The 18,594-nt window shown below is 43.3% G+C and overlaps 1 protein-coding gene across 3 annotated transcripts in view; it reads left to right on the forward strand.

Annotated features, from left to right (window-relative positions):
- The window catches only part of PDE8A (phosphodiesterase 8A), a 147,427-nt gene that overhangs the window by 96,652 nt on the left and 32,181 nt on the right, over window positions 1-18,594 (forward strand). For all 3 annotated transcript variants that reach the window (XM_070775182.1, XM_070775181.1, XM_019983568.2), the window contains 3 exons: window positions 8,447-8,535; window positions 13,209-13,287; window positions 15,161-15,286. In XM_070775182.1, the coding sequence (XP_070631283.1) occupies window positions 8,447-8,535; window positions 13,209-13,287; window positions 15,161-15,286 (294 nt within the window). The remainder of the gene's footprint in view (window positions 1-8,446; window positions 8,536-13,208; window positions 13,288-15,160; window positions 15,287-18,594) is intronic.

An 18,594-nucleotide genomic window follows, 5' to 3' on the forward strand; every position in this document is an offset into this window, starting at 1 on the left:
AATACGTGTTTAAAATTCTGTACAAGGAAGTCCGTCAGCATAGCTTCATGGACTGCAAAGTATATCCCGGTAGAAAGTCTAGTTAACCATGGGCCTCGTGTTTTCATAGTACAATTGTGTTATCATTAAACTAATTGTAAAATTCAAAGGTTACTGACACATACTCTCTCCCTGCCCTCTCACCTGCACTACTTAATCAAGGTATTCCCTGCTGCCTCTGCCAGAATTGTGGTTAAGTGCATGTCTCTATGAAAAACACTTCCATGCAAAAAGTACAGGTTTGAAATAGTCATTTTAGAGGTCTGTGACTTAGGAAATATGGATGTAGTAGTCTCACCACTTAGTAAGTGACGAATCCAACTAGGTGACCAGTCATCCAAGACCACACGAGGTAACTTGTCTTCTCACGCAGAGTCCCATACTGTCAGGTATCAGAAGGATACTGAGGTGACAGAGGGCACAGATTGCAGAGCATTCAGGCCTGGAGGCAAGGTGGTTTTCCCAAGTCTCATGGCTGGGAGGCAGTGTGGCCCAGGCTTGAGCCCAACCTCAGACCTGAAAGCCATCACTGCACTGTGATCTCTGGATTCATAGGGCAGACAGCTTTTCTGTAAATGGCCATAGTGCAGGATCCACAGTGGATGCACACTTGCTTACCTCCTCAGTTGGACTTGGCAGTTAAGCTTCCTGACTAAAATCTCAGAGGTTAGGGATTTTTCCCCCCTCTTTTTTATTTTTTCAGTTATGAAAACATGATAACACATTTACAGGAGACTTGGAAAATACAGAACAAAGTTACATATAGTTCCAGTATATATATTACAATTGTTTTTTTTAAGTAGATAAATTAAGATTTTTTAGTTGTAGTTTCAATATCAAACTCTTAAATTAATAGAATGCATGTACAGAGAAGTAGAATCTTATGTAGACCTGAAAAGCACCATGAACCAATTTGAAATAATTATGATTTATTATACAATTTTCACACAGCAGTAGGATACAAATTCTATTCAAGCTCCCATAGATTATAAACTAGGAGACACTGAAAGATAGATATCCAGGGACATAAGACCAGGTGCAAAAATTTGGTGGTCTAAAGTTATTAAAATCATACAGAGTCTGTTCTCTTATCACTGTGAAATTACGTTAGAGATCAATATCAAAAGATATTTGAGAATAACCCAATCCACATATTTTCAAGTGAAGTGTAACTTTACCAAGAGAGATCTTTGACTTAGCCATTGAGAGCCTCAATAAAGAAGACTGAAAAAACACAGGGTGATTCAAGATAAGAAAGCATTTAAATGTGAAATTAGTATCAAAATTAGAAATTAATATCAACGATACCTTAAAAATCCCAGGCATTTGGAAATTAAATGTCCACTTTTAAATGATGGATATATCGAAGAAGCCATAACAAGGAAAATTAGAAATATATTTGTATTGGAATAAAAATGAAAAGAGAATTTACCAGAATTTGTTGCATGCATCTGAAGCTGCTCAGTGTAATTAAATACAGTGTGGAGTCTTGAATAAGGTATGAAAACAAATAATGGACACTAACAAAATTTTGTGAAATTTAACAAAATCTGTATTTAGTTAATAATACTGTATCACATGTTAATTTCTTGTTTGTTTTTTATAATATTGTATTTCTTTATATCCTCAGAATTGGATTAGAAGTTTCAAGCCTCATTCAAAAAAATTGTTTTAATGTGACTAAGATAAACTTTCTAGACTTTTAGCAGTGCAGTAATACTATATGCCAGAATACATGGAACTATGTCAAAGTTTTGAGTGAATATAAATTAGAAATCTAGCATCCTATTCATACTAAGTCAATTAAGTAGAATCAAAATGTCATAAATGTTTTAGATAGGCAAACATTTATGTTTTCTAAAATATATCTAATACATACTATTTATGTTTACAAAAGCTTTTTGACTGCACTTGGTAAAGGCTTGAGAAAGAACATTAAAAAAAGATGAGAAATTGGAAAACGTAAGTGAAATATGAACACTGAATATGAAATAGAAAAAGTGAAACCATCTAGATAAAAGTAAAAGATCATCATATAATCCAGTTGTTTCTAAACATAGCTGCTCATTAGAAACACATCTGGAGCTTTGGAGAGAAAAAGCAAAACCTGGGCATTTGTATTTTTCAAAAAATTCCAAGATCATTCTGATACACATCTGGATTTTAAAAAGTGATTACAGATTTTCTTATTAAATGGTAGTTTTAGTGATACAGAATTCTATTATTTTCTGTTGACCAATCATAGTACAATGGTATTAAGCAAATGATAGTTACATAATCCCTGTAGTAAAAGATATTTATCAGTTTTCACAATCAATAGTCTGACAAAAAATAAAAGATCATTACAATTGCAAGCCATAAGGAAAACATGATTAGCTGAACAGTATAAAATAATTTCATAGGGTTTGGGGGTTAAGTAGACTGATGTGGTAAGAGGAAGTGCATACATGCACATGTTTTCATCTGCCAGCCAGTCTATGTCTTTTTGTTGGTGCATTTAATCCATTTACATTTGAAGTAATTATCGATATTTATGACCTATTACCATTTTAATTGTTTTGGGTTTATTTTGTGTAGGTCTTTTCCTTATCTTGTGTTTCCTGCCTAGAGAAGTTCCTTTAGCATTTGTTGTAAAGCTAATTTGGTGGTGCTGAATTCTTTTAACTTTTGCTTGTCTGTAAAGCTTTTGATTTCTCCATCAAATCTGAATGAGGGTCTTGCTGGGTAGAGTATTCTTGGTTGTAGGTTCTTCTCTCATCACTTTCAATATATCATGCCACATTCCCTTCTGGCTTGTAGAGTTTCTGTTGAGAAATCAGCTGATGGTCTTATGGGAATTCCCTTTTTTGCTGTTTGTTGTTTTTCTCTTGCTGTTTTAATATTTTATATTTGTCTTTAATTTTTGTCAGTTTGATCACTGTGTGTGCTTGCTCCTTCTTGGGTTTTTCCTACCTGGGACTCTCTGTGCTTCCTGGACTTGGTTGACTATTTCCTTTCCCATGGTAAGGAAGTTTTCAGCTATTATCTCTTCAGATATCTTCTCCCGTCCTTTCTCTCGTCTCCTTCTGGGACCCCTAAAATGCAAATGTTGATGCATTTAATGTTGTCCCAGAGGTCCCTTAGGCTATCTTCGTTTTTTTTTTCCATTCTTATTTGTATATTCTGTTCTGCATCAGTGATTTCCACCATTCTGTCTCCAGGTCACTTATCCATTCTGCCTCAGTTATTCTGCTATTGATTCATTCCAGGGTATTGTTCCTCTCTGTTTGTTCTTTACTTCTAGGTCTTTGGTAAATGTTTCTTGCTTCTTCTCCATTATTTTTCTAAGATCCTGGATCATCTTTACTATCATTATTCTGAATTTTTTTTTTCTGGAAAGTTGCCTGTCTCCACTGCATTTAGTTATTTTTGTGGGGTTTTATCTTGTCCCTTCATCTGGGACATAACCTTCTGCTTTTTCATCCTGATTAACTTTCTGTAATATGGTTTTCATTCTAGCCACTATGGGATTGTGGTTCTTCTTACTTCTTATGTCTGCCCTTTGGTGGATGAGGCTAAGAGGCTTGTGTAAGCCTCCTGATGGGAGAGACTAGCATGGGAAAACTGGGTGTTGCTCTGGTGGGCAGGGCTCAGTAAAGCTTTAATCCAATTATCTGCTGATGGGCGGGGTTTCAGTCCCTCCCTTTTAGTGTTTTGGCTTGAGGCAACCCAGCCCTGGGGGCTACAGGCTCTCTGGTAGGGTTAATGGCGCCCTCCAAGGGGCCCCTTCCAGGACTGCTGCTGCCAGTGTCCCTGTCCCCTCGGTGAGCCACTGCCAACCCACGCCTCTGCAGGAGACCCTCCAACAGTCACAGGTAGGTCTGGTTCAGTCCCCTGCATCCTCCCCCTGGGTCATGGTGTGCACCAGATATTTTGTTTGTGTCCTCCAAGAGTGGAGTCTCTGTTTCCCCCTGTTCTGTGGCAGTGCTGTGATCAATTCCCGCAGGTCTTCAAAGTCAGATTCTCAGGATTCCCAGTCCCTTTGCCAGACCCCCAGTCTGGGAAGCCTGATGTGGGGCTCAGAGCCTTCACAACAGCGGAAGAACTTCTTTGGTATTATTGTTCTCCAGTTTGTGGGTCATCCACTTGGCAGGGATGGGATTTGATTTTATCATGATTGCATCCCTCCTACCATCTGATTGGGGCTTCTTCTTTGTCTTTGGACGTGGGGTATCTTTTTTTGGTGGGTTCCAGCATCCTCCTGTTGATGGTTGTTCAGCAGCTAGTTGCAATTTTGGTGCTCTCGCAGGAGGAGATGCGCGCACGTCCTTCTACTTTGCCATCTTGAACCAGAACCTTGAGGTTAGGGTTTGGTGTCTCTTGCCCTAGTCGTGCATTAGAACTCCCTCAGAAGCGTCCCTGAGGAGGTCCTGGTTCTGTTGGTTTGGGGAGGGGCCTGCACGCTGGTGTTACTTTTTAGATTGCAGGGAGTTCTAATGTGCAGCCAGGGATGCAGATGCACTGGGGGTGGGGGGCCCCCGTGTGGGTGATGTGTTCTGGGGAGAGGCAGGTTGAGTTGGCTGGGTGCTAGTGGCCCTACCACTCTCATGGGCTGGGATGGGGTGAAGAGACCAGCTGCTGCTCAAGCTGAAGGAACAGCAGCCTGATTCCTGAAGCTCCTTTGGCCTGACGCCCTTCTCTACCCTCCACAACCCCATGGAATCCTCAGGACATGAATGAAACCTGCAGAAGGCAGGAAAGACAGGATGTTTAGACACAGAGCCAAGCAGAGGTAGCAAGGTGGGGAGGAGACGGCAGGAGAAAGATGCAGTCCTTCTATCCACATGCACTGGTTTTCTAGCCTGAACATCCACCTTTGGGATAAAGATGTTTGGATGTACACACCCAGTGAGAACTCTGGCCACATGCACAGGAGGCTGTGACACACGATACACATGGCTCCCTGTCCCAGGATGTCGCCTGCAAAACAGGTGAGGCCGGGCAAGTGCGGGGATAGCTGGGGACCCCTGCCCATCTCAGGTCCCCCACCTCTTGTCTCCTGGCGTGGCACACTCTGTGCCCCAGAAATCTCACCGCTGTTCCTGCCCTGTCAGCGGTGGGCACCTGTGCAGATGAGCAGTGTTCTTGGGTGTTCCTGTGGGGTCGTGACTGACTGAGAGAGCTGCAGGGCCATTACTCTCTCTCTCTCTCTTTTTAATAATTTTGTTTATGTATGGCCTTCCTGGATCTTCATTGCTACACAGGCTTTTTCTCTAGTCCCAGCGAATGGAGGCTCCTTTCTGGTTGTGGTTCACAGGTGTCTTATTGCAGTGGCTTCTCTTGTTGCGGAGCACAGGCTCTAGGGTACATGGCTTCAGTAGTGGTGGTGTGAGGCTTAGTTGCTCTGTGACATGTGTGATCTTCCTGGACCAAGGATCAAGCCTGTGTCCCCTGCACTGGCAGGTGGGTTCTTAACCACCAAGCCGCCAGGACGTCCCAAGGCCAGCACTCTTAGCCCTCCCAGTTGGTGGGAGCTGGCGGGCATGTCCCCTGTCTGACTTGTGTGGCTAGGAATGGTTGTGTTTGGCCTGCGGGCCTAGGGACCATCATGCCCAGGGCCAGCAGGCCTGGCTCTCCCTCCCAGGGGCCCGCAGTGACTGCTGTGTGTTCATGCAGCAGTCTGCAGGCACAGTGCTTTCTCGTGGTCATTGTCAGAGATGTAGGGTGGTCTTGTTTTGCGGGTAAGGAAGCAGGCTCTGGAAGCTTCAGGGCCTCGTAGAGGATCATACAGCTCTAAGACATGAACCAGGGGCTGGGCTCTTAGGTTACTTGACACACAGATAAGATCATGGTTCCAACAGGGGGATGTCTGCCTTCACTGGTGGTAGAAGGAGCACCACAAGAGGCCCCATGCCCCAGGCTGGTCTGGCTTTGGCTTGTGGATAGTGACCTTCATATACCCTACCTCTGAGGCCTCAGCTTCCTCCTCACCAGATAGAATATTATCCATGTGTTGAGCAGGTGAAATCAAGAGTGTGCCACAGAAACGGGGGCAAGTAAATACAAATATTACAGCAGAGTGGAATTATGCGATGGTACATAGTGATGTGTAAGATGTCTTCATGAAATTCTTAATCTGGTGGGATGGGCTCAGGCTTCCTATTTCCATGTGGTCTGCTTTGTTGAGATGTTTTCATCATGTAGAGAATGGTTAGTGTCCGCAGGAATAGGAGCGCCTGGGGGAAGCCATGGCTCTGCAAGTCCCTCTGCTGTGAAGGATGATCCTTTGTCAGCTTAGCTGAGCTGCTGTTTGATGTTAGTACAGGGAAATATTGCCTAGTGGGAGTGACTTCTGTGACACAGCTGCGAAGAGGTGTGCAAGTGTGTTTTTGCTTACTGTGAGCTTGTGCAGCTCGAAAGAGGACAAAATACTGTTCATCTAAGTGACGAGACTCCAAAAGTTAATATAAATGGGACTTGCGTTAATAAATTTCTTCCTTTTGCATATTCTAGCCTCTACCAGTGACATGTAGACATCAAAAAAATCCTCATAGCTCAAGGCACTGAAAGAAAAGTATTCTTAAGCCCTGGTTTTTTTCCCTTGAGCTCTTTTTTAGTGGAAGAATAGTTGATTTACACTGTTGTGTTAGAACAACACAGAAAAGTGTACATAAAAGTGATTTGGTCATATATATATATATATATATATATGCTGTTCTTCAGCTGTTCAGTCACGTCTGAATCTTTGTGACTCCATGGACTACAGCATGCCATGCTTCCCCATCCTTCACCATCTCCCAGTTTGCTCAGATCTGTGTCCATTAAGCTGGTGATACCATCTAACCATCTCATCCTCTTCTGCCCCCTTCTCCTTTTGCCTTTAATCTTTCCCAGAATCAAGGTCTCTTCCGATGAGTTGGCTCTTTGCATCAGGTGGCCAAAGTATATACATACATGTATATATACTTTTTCAGATTCTCTTCCATTAATGGTTTTACAAGATACTAAAATGTAGTTTCCTGTGATACATAGTAGGACCTTGTTTTCCTGTCTTCCATACAGTAGGGTGTACCTATTAATCTCAAGTTCCTACTTTATCCATCCCCACATCCCTTCCCCTTTGGTGACTGTAAGCTTTTTTTCTATGTCTGAGTTTGTTTCTGTTTTGTGAATAAATTCATTTTTATATTTTTAGAACCCACATATAGGTGGTATCATATGATATTTGTCTTTTTCTTTCTTACTTCACTTAGTATGCTGATCTCTGGGTTTATCCATGTTGCTGCAAATGGCATTATTTCATTTTTTATGGCTGAGTAATATTCTATTACACACACCCACCCACACACCTTCTTTATCCATTTGTCTGTCAGTGGACACTTAGGAGGTTGCTTCCCATCTCAGCTTTTGTAGATAGTGCTGCTATGAACTTGGGGATACACACACCTTCTTTAACACACACACACGCCTTCTTACTTGGGGATACACACACCTTCTTTAACACACACACACCCCTTCTTACTTGGGGATACACACACCTTCTTTAACACACACACACCCCTTCTTACTTGGGGATACACACACCTTCTTTAACACACACACACCCCTTCTTACTTGGGGATACACACACCTTCTTTAACACACACACACCTCTTCTTACTTGGGGATACACACACCTTCTTTAACACACACACACCCCTTCTTTATCCGTTCCTCTGTCAGTGGACACTTAGGAGGTTGCTTCCATGTCTCGGCTGTTGTAGATCGTGCCTCTATGAACTTGAGGGTGCATGTCTTTTCAAATTATAGTTTTCTCTGGATATGCCCAAGAATGAACCCTGTTTTTCTTATTCATTTATTGACTACTTAATTGAGATACAATTCACTTTCCATGTAATTCAGCTATTTATTTAAAGTTGATATAACATTTTTATAGAAGAAATACATAACTAATTATAACATGATTTTCCATGTCTTCGTTTCACTTGACGGTGTATCTTGTGCATCATTCCATATACGTTCACATCCCCACCACCGCGTGCTGTTCCGTTAAATGGTTATACTAGTTTTAAAAAACTATTTTAAAGATTTTTAATTTTATTTTTCTCTTTCCAGCAAACACTTTCCCTTTTCTTTCTTTCCTCCTTTCTGCCTTTTTTTCTCTAATGAGGTACAGTTGATCAATTCAGCCACTTAAAGTATACAATTCAGTGGTTTCTTAATATGTTCTCAGGTATGTGCAAGCACTATTTTTTAAATGCTGATTTGGTATTGTAAGTTTTCATCTCATTTCCTGTTTATCATTGAGGATAAGTTATTTTTTAGATGTCAGATACCAAATTGAGAAGTCTGTTGGAAAGCATTATTTGTGTATAATAATTTAAAGGTACACGTGTGTTGATCCACACCATCCCCTTTCTGTTTGTAGAGGTATATAGAAAACCCCAGCCCCATGGCCTGTTACAATGAACTGCTCCAGCTGGAGTTTGGAGAGGTGCGCTCACAGCTGAAACTCAGGTAATTCTGCTGCTTCGGGAGAGCCCACCATACCGCCCAGGGTGTGGCTGCAACTGAGGTCTTGAGTGTGGGCAGCTGGCTCCATTGTGGCTGTTACTGACTTCCTGCTAAAATAGGATGGAGCGGTGGGAAAGCACCTCTCCTTGCATAAGACTTTCAGAGTCTGCCTGGATGTCTAACAGATAGGCATGTTAGTGATGTGAGACTTAACGTTTAAAAACGGGGCTCCAGTGGGGACTCCTGGTGATCCAGTGTTTGAATTTCAGTACTCTCACTGCCAGGACCCCAGGTTTGATCCCTGGTTGGGGAACTAAGATCCCACAAACTGCATGGCACAGCCAAAAAAAAACAGATGGGGCACCAAAATAATAGCAAATGAAAAAGCAGGATGTGAAAGTATATATATTGAATTACCTGTTTTGTTTTTTAATTAAAAATTCTTTTTGATATGTACATACATATTTCCAGTAGGTGACATGTTTTCTTTTCTACAATAAACATTTTGTAATTTGCTCTTGCTAAACAGTTTTTTTTTTTTTTTTTTACCTGAAAAGAATATAAACCTAGTTCTTTGTAGAGTGAGAAAAGCAGCAAAATTAGTAAAATTATCTGAGGTTGACAGAAGTGGAAAAAAAATGTCAGTAGCTCTTTCTCATCCTCAGTCTCTTCCTTGGGTTCTGTTTGACATTTCCTTTACCAGGATCCAAGAGAGAATGGAATCACTCTGTCTGTACATGCTCAGGGGGAGATAAGGGGGTTAGAATTTGGAGTATAAAGATTGGCGGGGACCAGCACAGGGTACCACATGCGGAGAAGAAAATACTTCATAGACGAAACGAAATGAAGCGTGAGGTAGCAGAGAAGTGCTGTGAGCAGAGATGTTTCAGGGCTGGTGAGGTCTACAAAAGAGCTCCTTTTTGTTGCTAAACTCTTCAGGGTAGCTTGAGATGGATGGCTGGCCTTGAGCCTGCCCCTTTCCTTACTCCTGGGTCTTCCACAGCTTGGCTGCCACAGTCCCGCTGTGAGCCATGGAGCTTATTGTTGGCAGAAACCGATACCCAGGGAGGTTAACTGCCTTTCGTCCCAGCTCTCACACGTGGCACAGGACAAAGGTCATCCTCTGGCTGTAACCCACAGCCTCAGAGCTGCACTCACCGTCTCTCCTCATGCTGTGTTTTGTCTCTGGTGTGCCAGCTGACAGCCAGAGGGAGAGGTCTGCTGTGCAGGGAGATAGGATGATAGGACAGGGAAGGGGCGGGTGTGGGGCTGAGAATTGAGGGCCATAGAGAGAGACTTCATCTGAGATACTAAAGCACACTAAAAAGCTATGTGTCACAAGCATCTCTGTGTTACTGCTAGATCAGTAACCTAGAAATGTAAAGTCTAGAAACGAGCATGAGTGTATTTAAGAACTGAGAACATAAGTATATATGTTCACCATGGCAGTTCAAATCCACACAGGAAAGGGTAAATTTTTCCAGTGAACAGAATTGTGACAATTTATTAACTATGTGGAAAGAAAATTAAGTTATATCCCAATCTCACACCCAGTTCCAAAATAAACTGCAGTGTGCATCATGTTAAAAAGTAGGGCCACAAAAGTACTAAAAGTGTAAGTGAACATATGTCGTTGGATAATGAAGCCTTGGTAAACCCAGTGTGGTGTTAAAAAGATTGCATAAAGGAAGAGAAGCAGATTAGGCAAGATAAAAATGTTAAGCTTGTCCCAGTGAAAACACCTTGTGTGTTAAGTTGCTTCTTTCGTGTCTGACGCTTTGTAACCCTATGGACTGTGGCCTGCCAGGCTTGTCTGTCCATGGGATTCTCCAGGCAAGAAACCTGGAGCAGGTTGCCATTTCCTCCTCCATGGGATCTTTACAACTCAGGGATCAAATGATCCAGTGATTGAACCCACATCTCTTGTGTCTCCTGCATTAGCAGGTAGATTCTTTACCACTACCTCCACCTGGGAAGCCCTGGTGGCTCAGATGGTAAAAATACCTTAACACCAGGCTCCTCTGTCCATGAGACTTCCCAGGCAAGAAACCTGGAGTAGGTTGCCATTTCCTCCTCCAGGGGATTTTCCTGACCCAGGGATTGAACCCACATCTCTTGCATCTCCTGCATTGGCAGCTGGGTTCTTTACCTCTGGCACCACCTGGGAAGCCCACATAATGTTAAAAATTTAGACAAATAGCAAACTAGGAAAAATACATTCATAACGTTCAGGACAGACAGATTAATATCCTAAATATGTAAAGAGCTTTGATGAATCAGTTTAAAGATAGAAACACCCAGTATAAAAAAATTACACATGTATACTTGTGGCGGATTCATTTCGATATTTGGCAAAACTAATACAATATTGTAAAGTTTAAAAATAAAATAAAATTTAAAAAATAGTAATAAAAATAATAAAATGGAAAAAAAATTACAAAGGACATGTCATAAACAAGCAGTTTATAAGAGTTATTAATGGCCAGTGAACATGAAAAAAATGTTCAGCTTCAGTAGTAACCAAAGAAATTAAAATGATTAACCATTTTTTATTTACCAGATCAGCAAAAATTTAAAAACGTGATAAAACCCAGTAGGGCTTCTCACAGATCCATCTCCTCCTAGCTTGCTATATCAGAGGTAGAAACTTCTTATTTTTCATTCTTGTTTTTTTAAATAATAGCTTTATTGGGCTAATTCACATATATGCCAAGAAAGAAGGACTAGTTTTTATTGGCTAAGCTGTTTTGTCTTATTTACCTAGATAGCTTAGTAATACCAGGAATAATGTAACAGCACTATATGAACAATTATGAATTTTATGAAGAAGTAGACAGTTGCATTCTTTTTTTCATCATCTGAGGCATATGCAAAAAAAAGAAAAAAAAGCTGAAAGCAACCTAAATGTGTAGTAATGGAAAATTTGTTTGAATGAATTATTATATAACTTTAGAATATTACATATGTTATTAAAAGTGATGATAAGGAACTAATTAATGATATGGAAACATATTAATATATTTTTTCAGTGGGACAAGATTATAAAACTGTAGGGTATGATTATATTTTTATAAATATATATATATGTTGCATGTATATTTATATAAGAAATTGCCTAGAACACCAATTGATTTGTGTAGGTGTTGGGATTTCAGATGATTTAATCTCATTTATTTTTAAACAGATTTATTGAGATATAAATCTGTATAAGGAGAAGGTAATGGCACCCCACTCCAGTACTCTTGCCTGGAAAATCCCATGGACGGAGGAGCCTGGTAGGCTGCAGTACACAGGGTCACTAAGAGTTGAACATAACTGAGCGATTTCACTTTCACTTTTCACTTTCGTGCATTGGAGAAGGAAATGGCAACCCACTCCAGTGTTCTTGCCTGGAGAATCCCAGGGACAGGGGAGCCTGGTGGGCTGCTATCTATGGGGTCGCACAGAGTCGGACATGACTGAAGCGACTTAGCAGCAGCATTAGCATTGAGATATAATTCACGTTCTATACAATTCACCCATTTGAAGTGCCCCGTTCAGTGGCTTTGAGTATATTCACAGAGTTGTGCAACCACCGCCACAGTTTTAGAACATTTCCATGACCTCCGGCCCTAGATAACCACTAATCTAATTTCTCCGTATATATAGATTTGCCTATTCTGGACATTTCATTAAAATAGAATCACGCAATATGTGGCCCTTTTGTGACTGGCTTCTTTTAACTTAGCATAATGTTTTTTAAGATTCATCCATATTATGGCACACGTGAGGACTGTGTTTCCTTTTATATCTGAATGGTATTCCATTGTGTGGACACATCACATTTTATTCATCCATTCATAAGTTGATGGACATTAGGGTTGTTTCCACTTATGGGCTGTAAGTTTTTCTGTGGATGTATGTTTTCTTTTCTGTAGGGTACCTACCTAGGAGTAAAATTGGTTACTCTGTGCTTAACAGCTTGTGGAACTGCCAGACTGTTTTCCAAAGCAGCTGTATCATTTTACATTCCTACCAGCAGTGTATGAGGGTTCCTTACCAACACTGTCTTTGATTATAGCCATCCTAGTGGGTATGATGTAGTATTTCATTTATTTTCATTTTCTAATTAAAAAAAAAACCGTTGTTACCTGTGTAACTCAAAAATGTTTTCAACCACCAAGGACAGGGAGAATGCTCACAATATAAGGCTAAGTAGAAGCAGGGAACAAAGCCAGTGATCCTGGTGATCTGTTTTGTGAAAAGAATTTGTTGAAGGTGGCAGCTGCAAACGATGGGCCGCCTCTTTTCTGCCAAAACTTGAGTCTGCTTTCTCTTTGAGTCCTCATGAGGACTCTGCACGTGGTGAGAAGGGAGACACCCAGGGAGGTTGAGTCACGTCCCACAGCCAGTGAAGGGCTGTGCTCTGACCCTTGTGTGGGCTCCCCCGGCCCACCTGTCCTTGGAATGGAGAGAAGAGCACCAGGTTGTGCAGAGTCGTGATCCCAAGTGGCGGGGTTGCAGGAGGCGTTTATTTCTTCCTTCTGCTTTTTAATCTTCCCCCCTTCTTTTTCTCAAGTTAGCATCAGTTACCTTTATAATCAAAGAACTCAAGTAAGTTAATGTAGTATCCTAAGACTATAATTCATTTTATAATATTTATATTAATCAGTCCTTTTTCTTTTCTACCCATAAAGGGCTTGTAATTCAATGTTCGCTGCATTAGAGAAAAGTCAAGAAGCAATTGAAATTACAAGTGAAGACCACATTATCCAGGTTTGTTATTTTGGAAGTTTGTCCTGCATTTCTGGTTTGTGTGCATTTTTAGGGTTGAACCCCTTTGGTATTTTTTTTTTTTTTTTTTTCTTTCTCTCTTTGAAGTTCAAGGGACCGGTTTTTCCTTAGAGGTTTATCAGAACAAAATCTGTAAAATACAAAGTCTAAGATAAATTCCCTCTGGGGTAAGAAAAGTTTCTTTCTAATAATTACTTAATGTGCTGGAAAGTATTCTGTAGACATATGGCACTGGCGTTTACTTTTTCTCTCCTTTTTGCTTGTTTATTACGTGAGGAGGGGCTTTTATCCAGGACTTTGGAGCTGGGTGGGGAGAGACTGTTGCAACAAGGAGAGGCCCTGCCCATAAGGGCTGTGTGCGCTTTCCTTTCTTAACTGTTTATGATGGTAGTTTACTATAGAAACTATAGAAATTTACTGGACACTACTCAAAATTTCAAAAATAATCTAGTAGCTACTTAACAAATTATTAGCAAAGTGGCTTCATATAAGTGACTTAAGATAATATAGCTTTCATTTAAAAATGGTCCACAGTAAAAGGAAATAACCTTTAAAAAAATAGATAAGCAACAGGACCTATAGTACAGCACCGGGAACTCTACTCAGTGTTTTGTAATGACCTATATGGGAAAAGAATCTGAAAAGGAATAGATATATGTGTATGTATAACTGAGTCCCTTTGTTGTACAGTGAAAGCAATATTGTAAATCAACTAGGCTTCAATAAAATTAAAAAGTAAAAGAGGGTCACATGGCTTTCAGATAACAGCAAACAGATAACACGTGTTCTAGATGACAGCAAAAGAGGGAGTTGTGCCAGGGGAATGTTCCTTGTGTCTGAGAGTGACCCCCACCTTGATTTTAGTAATGAGCACTGCAGTTCTTCACTGTAACTGTGACTTTCTTGGTAAAGAGTCTGATGATGTCCACATTCAGGAGTCAGGGCCCTGAGACATGACACTGGCCGGTGGTTGAGAGCACAGGCTTGGTGTCAGTCAGGCCTGCGTTCCATTATTCTCGGCCTCTCCCGAGCTGAGCATCCTCGGGCAGGTTACTCAATCTGTCTGAATCTGCTCTCTCGTCTGTACAAATGGGAATAATATTAATGCTGACAACCACCTGCCTTTCGTAAGGATGTTCTGAGGACTGAAATGAGTTAATGTGTATAACTTGCTTGCTGTGGTGCCTAGCAAGGAAAACAGACCTTAAACAGCATGGCTGTTGTTTATCATCATCATTATTTGTTATTTTTATTAGCACACACACAGCTTTCACAGGCATTTTCTTGTACTCTTACAGTCCTATTTGAAACTTAACCGTAAAGCCTTATATTTGTAAACACTTCCTCTGTCACAGCCTGCTTTCCAAACTCATTTTTCATTTGCATCATGTGAAAGAGGCTAAATAAATGTTTCATCCCCATTAAACAGGTGTGCAGACTGAAACCTGGGAGGAGCTAAGTGACTTTTGGAAGTAGGGGCTGGGTGGGTCAGACTCCCAGACAGTGCTTTCTTTCAGTATCGAAATCCCAACAGCCTTTGTGCAGCAGCCCCAGCTGTCTCCATGTGCCTTTCCTCCAAGGGCATTTAAGTGGGAGCGAGCCGACCGCCCTCCCTGGGCCTCAGGAGGACGGGGCAGCAAGCCCAGCCCAGCATCACTAGAGCAGAGGCTTCTCCAGACTCCAGGCTTTTCCTGGGCTTGTGCTCTTGTAGCTTGAGAACCGTCATAGTGAGCGCCAGGCTCCTGGCTTTCTGGGGGGAAAGTATGATGGTTTAGGTTGAACACCTTTGATTGTCCTCTTTACAACATTTCTTTTAATTCACTTGATTTTTTCTTTTGTCTCCCCACCCTCCCAGTATGCAAATCCAGCGTTCGAAACGACAATGGGCTATCAGTCAGGTGAATTAATAGGGAAGGAGATAGCAGAAGTGCCTATAAACGAAAAAAAGGCTGATTTGCTTGATACTATAAATTCATGCAAGGTGAGTAAGAGAGTGGCACCCTGGTCCCTTCCACAAACAGAGAGGGGTGGAAGGAGGTTGAGCACTCACTGAGTACTGCCAAAGCTGGGGGACCTCAGGCCTGGGGAACTGTAGGTGGTGTTATCCCTATTGTGCCCACTTTGCAGATGAGGAAACTGAGGCTAGGAAAGTACATACAACCTGCCCAGCCAGGAAGAGTAACTTTGACACATAAAGTCATTGTTTTCATTTTTGTAATAAGTAAGTTGATCTTTCTAATAATTAATCTTGTCAGTGATGGATATTTCCAGCGGTCAGGGTAAAGGATGGCCAGTGAATCCACACGTTCTCAGAACACAGCTGAGCCCATCAGTTCTCTGGGCCTTGTTCACTTGGTCAGCATTTTTTGAATGTCAGGCACTGTGCGGAATTCCCGTATAGAAAGACGAGCAAAGAAAAACTGCTCAGAGAATACATTCCAGGACACAGAACAGACAGATAAACTGTGACAGGAGAAGTCGCAGTTCCACGGTACTGAGGACAGACAGAGAGGCGGGCTCCAGCTGGAGGTTGTTTCTCTCTCTGAACCATGGCTTCTGTCAGCGCCTCACTGGTATTAGCTTTTAAAACATGCCAGGAAGGAAAAGGCCACTGCTTTCCATAGTCATTCTCAGGCTTTTCTGCTGGGCTCTTTTTAACTTTTAGGAGTTGGGACAGTGAATATGATTTTTTAAAACATTTGAGAAATTTGTGAGCTGCTGTCCTGCCGGCCATTGGAGACCCATGGAAGCCCTGTCCCTGGGGCACGTGGCCCCATGCCTGTCTGGTCACCCACGAGGGCAGGCTACCAGCAGGGGCAGAAGGGCTGTGCAGAGCTCATAGCCCCACTTGGCTTGGGCCTGCCAAGGACCCTGTGAGTGGGTGGGTGTCCTGTGCGCTCAGGGGTGGCTTTGCAGTGAGAACAGGGAAGGGACTGGCCAGCTGCAGGGCCAGGTGGTGCACCGTCGGGGAGTAGCTGATGTGGGCGCTGCACGCATCCTGATTTCCTTCAGCTCTTCCTTCTGTCAAGGATGAAGATTTTCTTACCCGAATGAGTGGCAGGTTCTCTGGAAAGAGAAAGAGGCGGTAATAAACAAAGAGAACGTAGGAACGCAGGCCCACTGGTGTTTCTTTGCTGGGCTGAGGGGGCCGTCCTCCAAAGGCAGCCACAGAAGAGCAGCCATGCAGACCCATGGTGGCCTCCCCAGTCCTGGTGCCCAGGTCCAGGGCAGCCACGGGGTCAGCCTGCGGTTCTGTCGCAAGGCTCTGTGGGGTGTCACACAGATACAGGGGCTCTCGCACCCCTCCATCTGGCAGCAGCAGGGTCAGTGAGGCACTCCTCTCCCTCTCAGGAGAGCAAGTGGAGATGGGGTGGGATGGGGGAATCCAGCAGATTAGCTGCAGGCCCAGGGATCCCCCCAGACCCCTGTGGGCAGCGTCTCACCTCCTGAGTCATGCCATGGGGCACTAGGTATGAAGGGCCTCAAACGCCAACAGTAGGACACGTGTTCTCTAACATCTGTGTTTGCTGTGAGCAGAGAATATGACATACTATCCTATTATCAAGCTCTATACTTAACTGCTTTATTTCAGAACGGAGCCAGGGCATTGGTTCTGCATGGTCTTGAGTTCCTGGGGAGAGTGTGAGAGCTGCCACGTGTCCGTCGTTGGTCATTCCTAGTTGGCTGGCCCTGAAGCAGGACAGACCACTTAGCTGGGCAGTTATTTTTTTTTTTTTTTTTTTTTGAGGAGAAAGATACATGGCCTTTCTAATGGAGTCTTCCCAGGGAGAAGAAGGGGTTGTTGAGAAGGGGCCAGCCTGGACAAACAGTGGGCTGTGGTCCGTGGAGAGGGTTCAGACCTGTGCTGGGGACTGGGCTGGAGCCTTCACAGGTCAGATGATGGGTGGGGACTTTGGAGTGTCAGGTTCTAGGTGTCCAACCAGCCAGATATTCTTGGGGGCACAGGAGAAATTCCAGTGATGTTCAAATGGAAAATATTGCAAACAGGGAGCCCTTCAGCTTTTTATAATTTTTTTTCTTTTGGCTGCGCTGTGCAGATTGTACCCTGAGCAGTGGAAGTGCAGAGTCCTAACCACTGGGCAACCATGGAGTCCCGGCTTTTCACCCCTTGTGCCCTCTGCAGCCCCCGGGAGTCTCCCACTCACCGCTCCAGCTCCCCTCTCCCATCCTTTCCTCCCAGATTTACAGGGCGCTTTGTCCCCTGCTGGTCCCTCAAAAGCTCTTGTGTCGTTGCGCATCCTTCCTCCTCTGCATACATGGCTCCCATTCCCCAGTTTTCACCCGAAGGTCTTTTCCAAGGTTTGTCTCAACACCTGCTGTCATCTTGGAACCAACATGTAGAGCGATGATTCTCTCTCATCCCCCACTGACAGAAAACCCAGTGTCTCTGGGTCCTCATCTGTCTTTGCTTGTTGACTGTCTTCACACCTGCTTGGACTTTGAATCCTGGAGTGGTTTTGGATTCTCCCTCGCCCTTCGTCCCCTCTTTATCAAATCCATCAGCAGGGCTGGGTCCACGGCCTGGTGCTGAGCACGCTCAGGGCCTCCTCCCCACACTCCGAGACAGCAGTGGCTGAGCGCAGTGAGGCCTCCCGACCCGGGACCCACTCCCAGGCAGTCCCACGGCTGCTGGAGACGGTCTCACCAGGTCGTCGCGCCGATGACGTCACCCCCTCGTGGAGCGCTCAGGTCCCTCAGCCTGGCCGCCAGGATTCCATGGTCTGACCTTGGTCTAGCTTTTCTGGTCAGTAAACGAAGGCCCCAAGTGGTCCTTGACCGTTTACCATGTGCCAGCTCTGTGCTCACCCTCGGGTAGGACAGCTGGATGGCGATGATGGAATTGTTCAGGCCGTGGACCCCACCACGCAGGGCCTGTCCCAGTAGTCAGAGACGTCCCGCTTGCTGCCGAGCTGGCCCTGGAGTAGAGGGAGGTGCAGGCCTCGTGTCATTCTGAGAGGAGCGCAGACAGACAGACACGTGCCAAACCAAACAGGCCACTTACTGGCCGTCTGTGTGTCAGCACTTGGTGAGGAGTTTGTGAGTGTTACAGATTTTCTCTTCATGATAGCTTTCTAGGTAGGACTTCGTTATTTTCAGGATCTGAAACTTTGACTTCTGTTGTATTTTTGCTAAGAAATAGGATCTGTGTTGAGTAAATACTTTTTGTTTCCATTTGACTGGAAAACTTACAGGCAACTCTGCTATCTAAGCAGAGTCACTGGCTGAATTGTCCTCCTGAGCTGGATCTTGTTCTCCTAATTGCTCTAG

The sequence above is a fragment of the Bos indicus genome, chromosome 21 (assembly GCF_029378745.1).
Source record: "Bos indicus isolate NIAB-ARS_2022 breed Sahiwal x Tharparkar chromosome 21, NIAB-ARS_B.indTharparkar_mat_pri_1.0, whole genome shotgun sequence".
Taxonomy (NCBI): Eukaryota; Metazoa; Chordata; class Mammalia; order Artiodactyla; family Bovidae; genus Bos; species Bos indicus.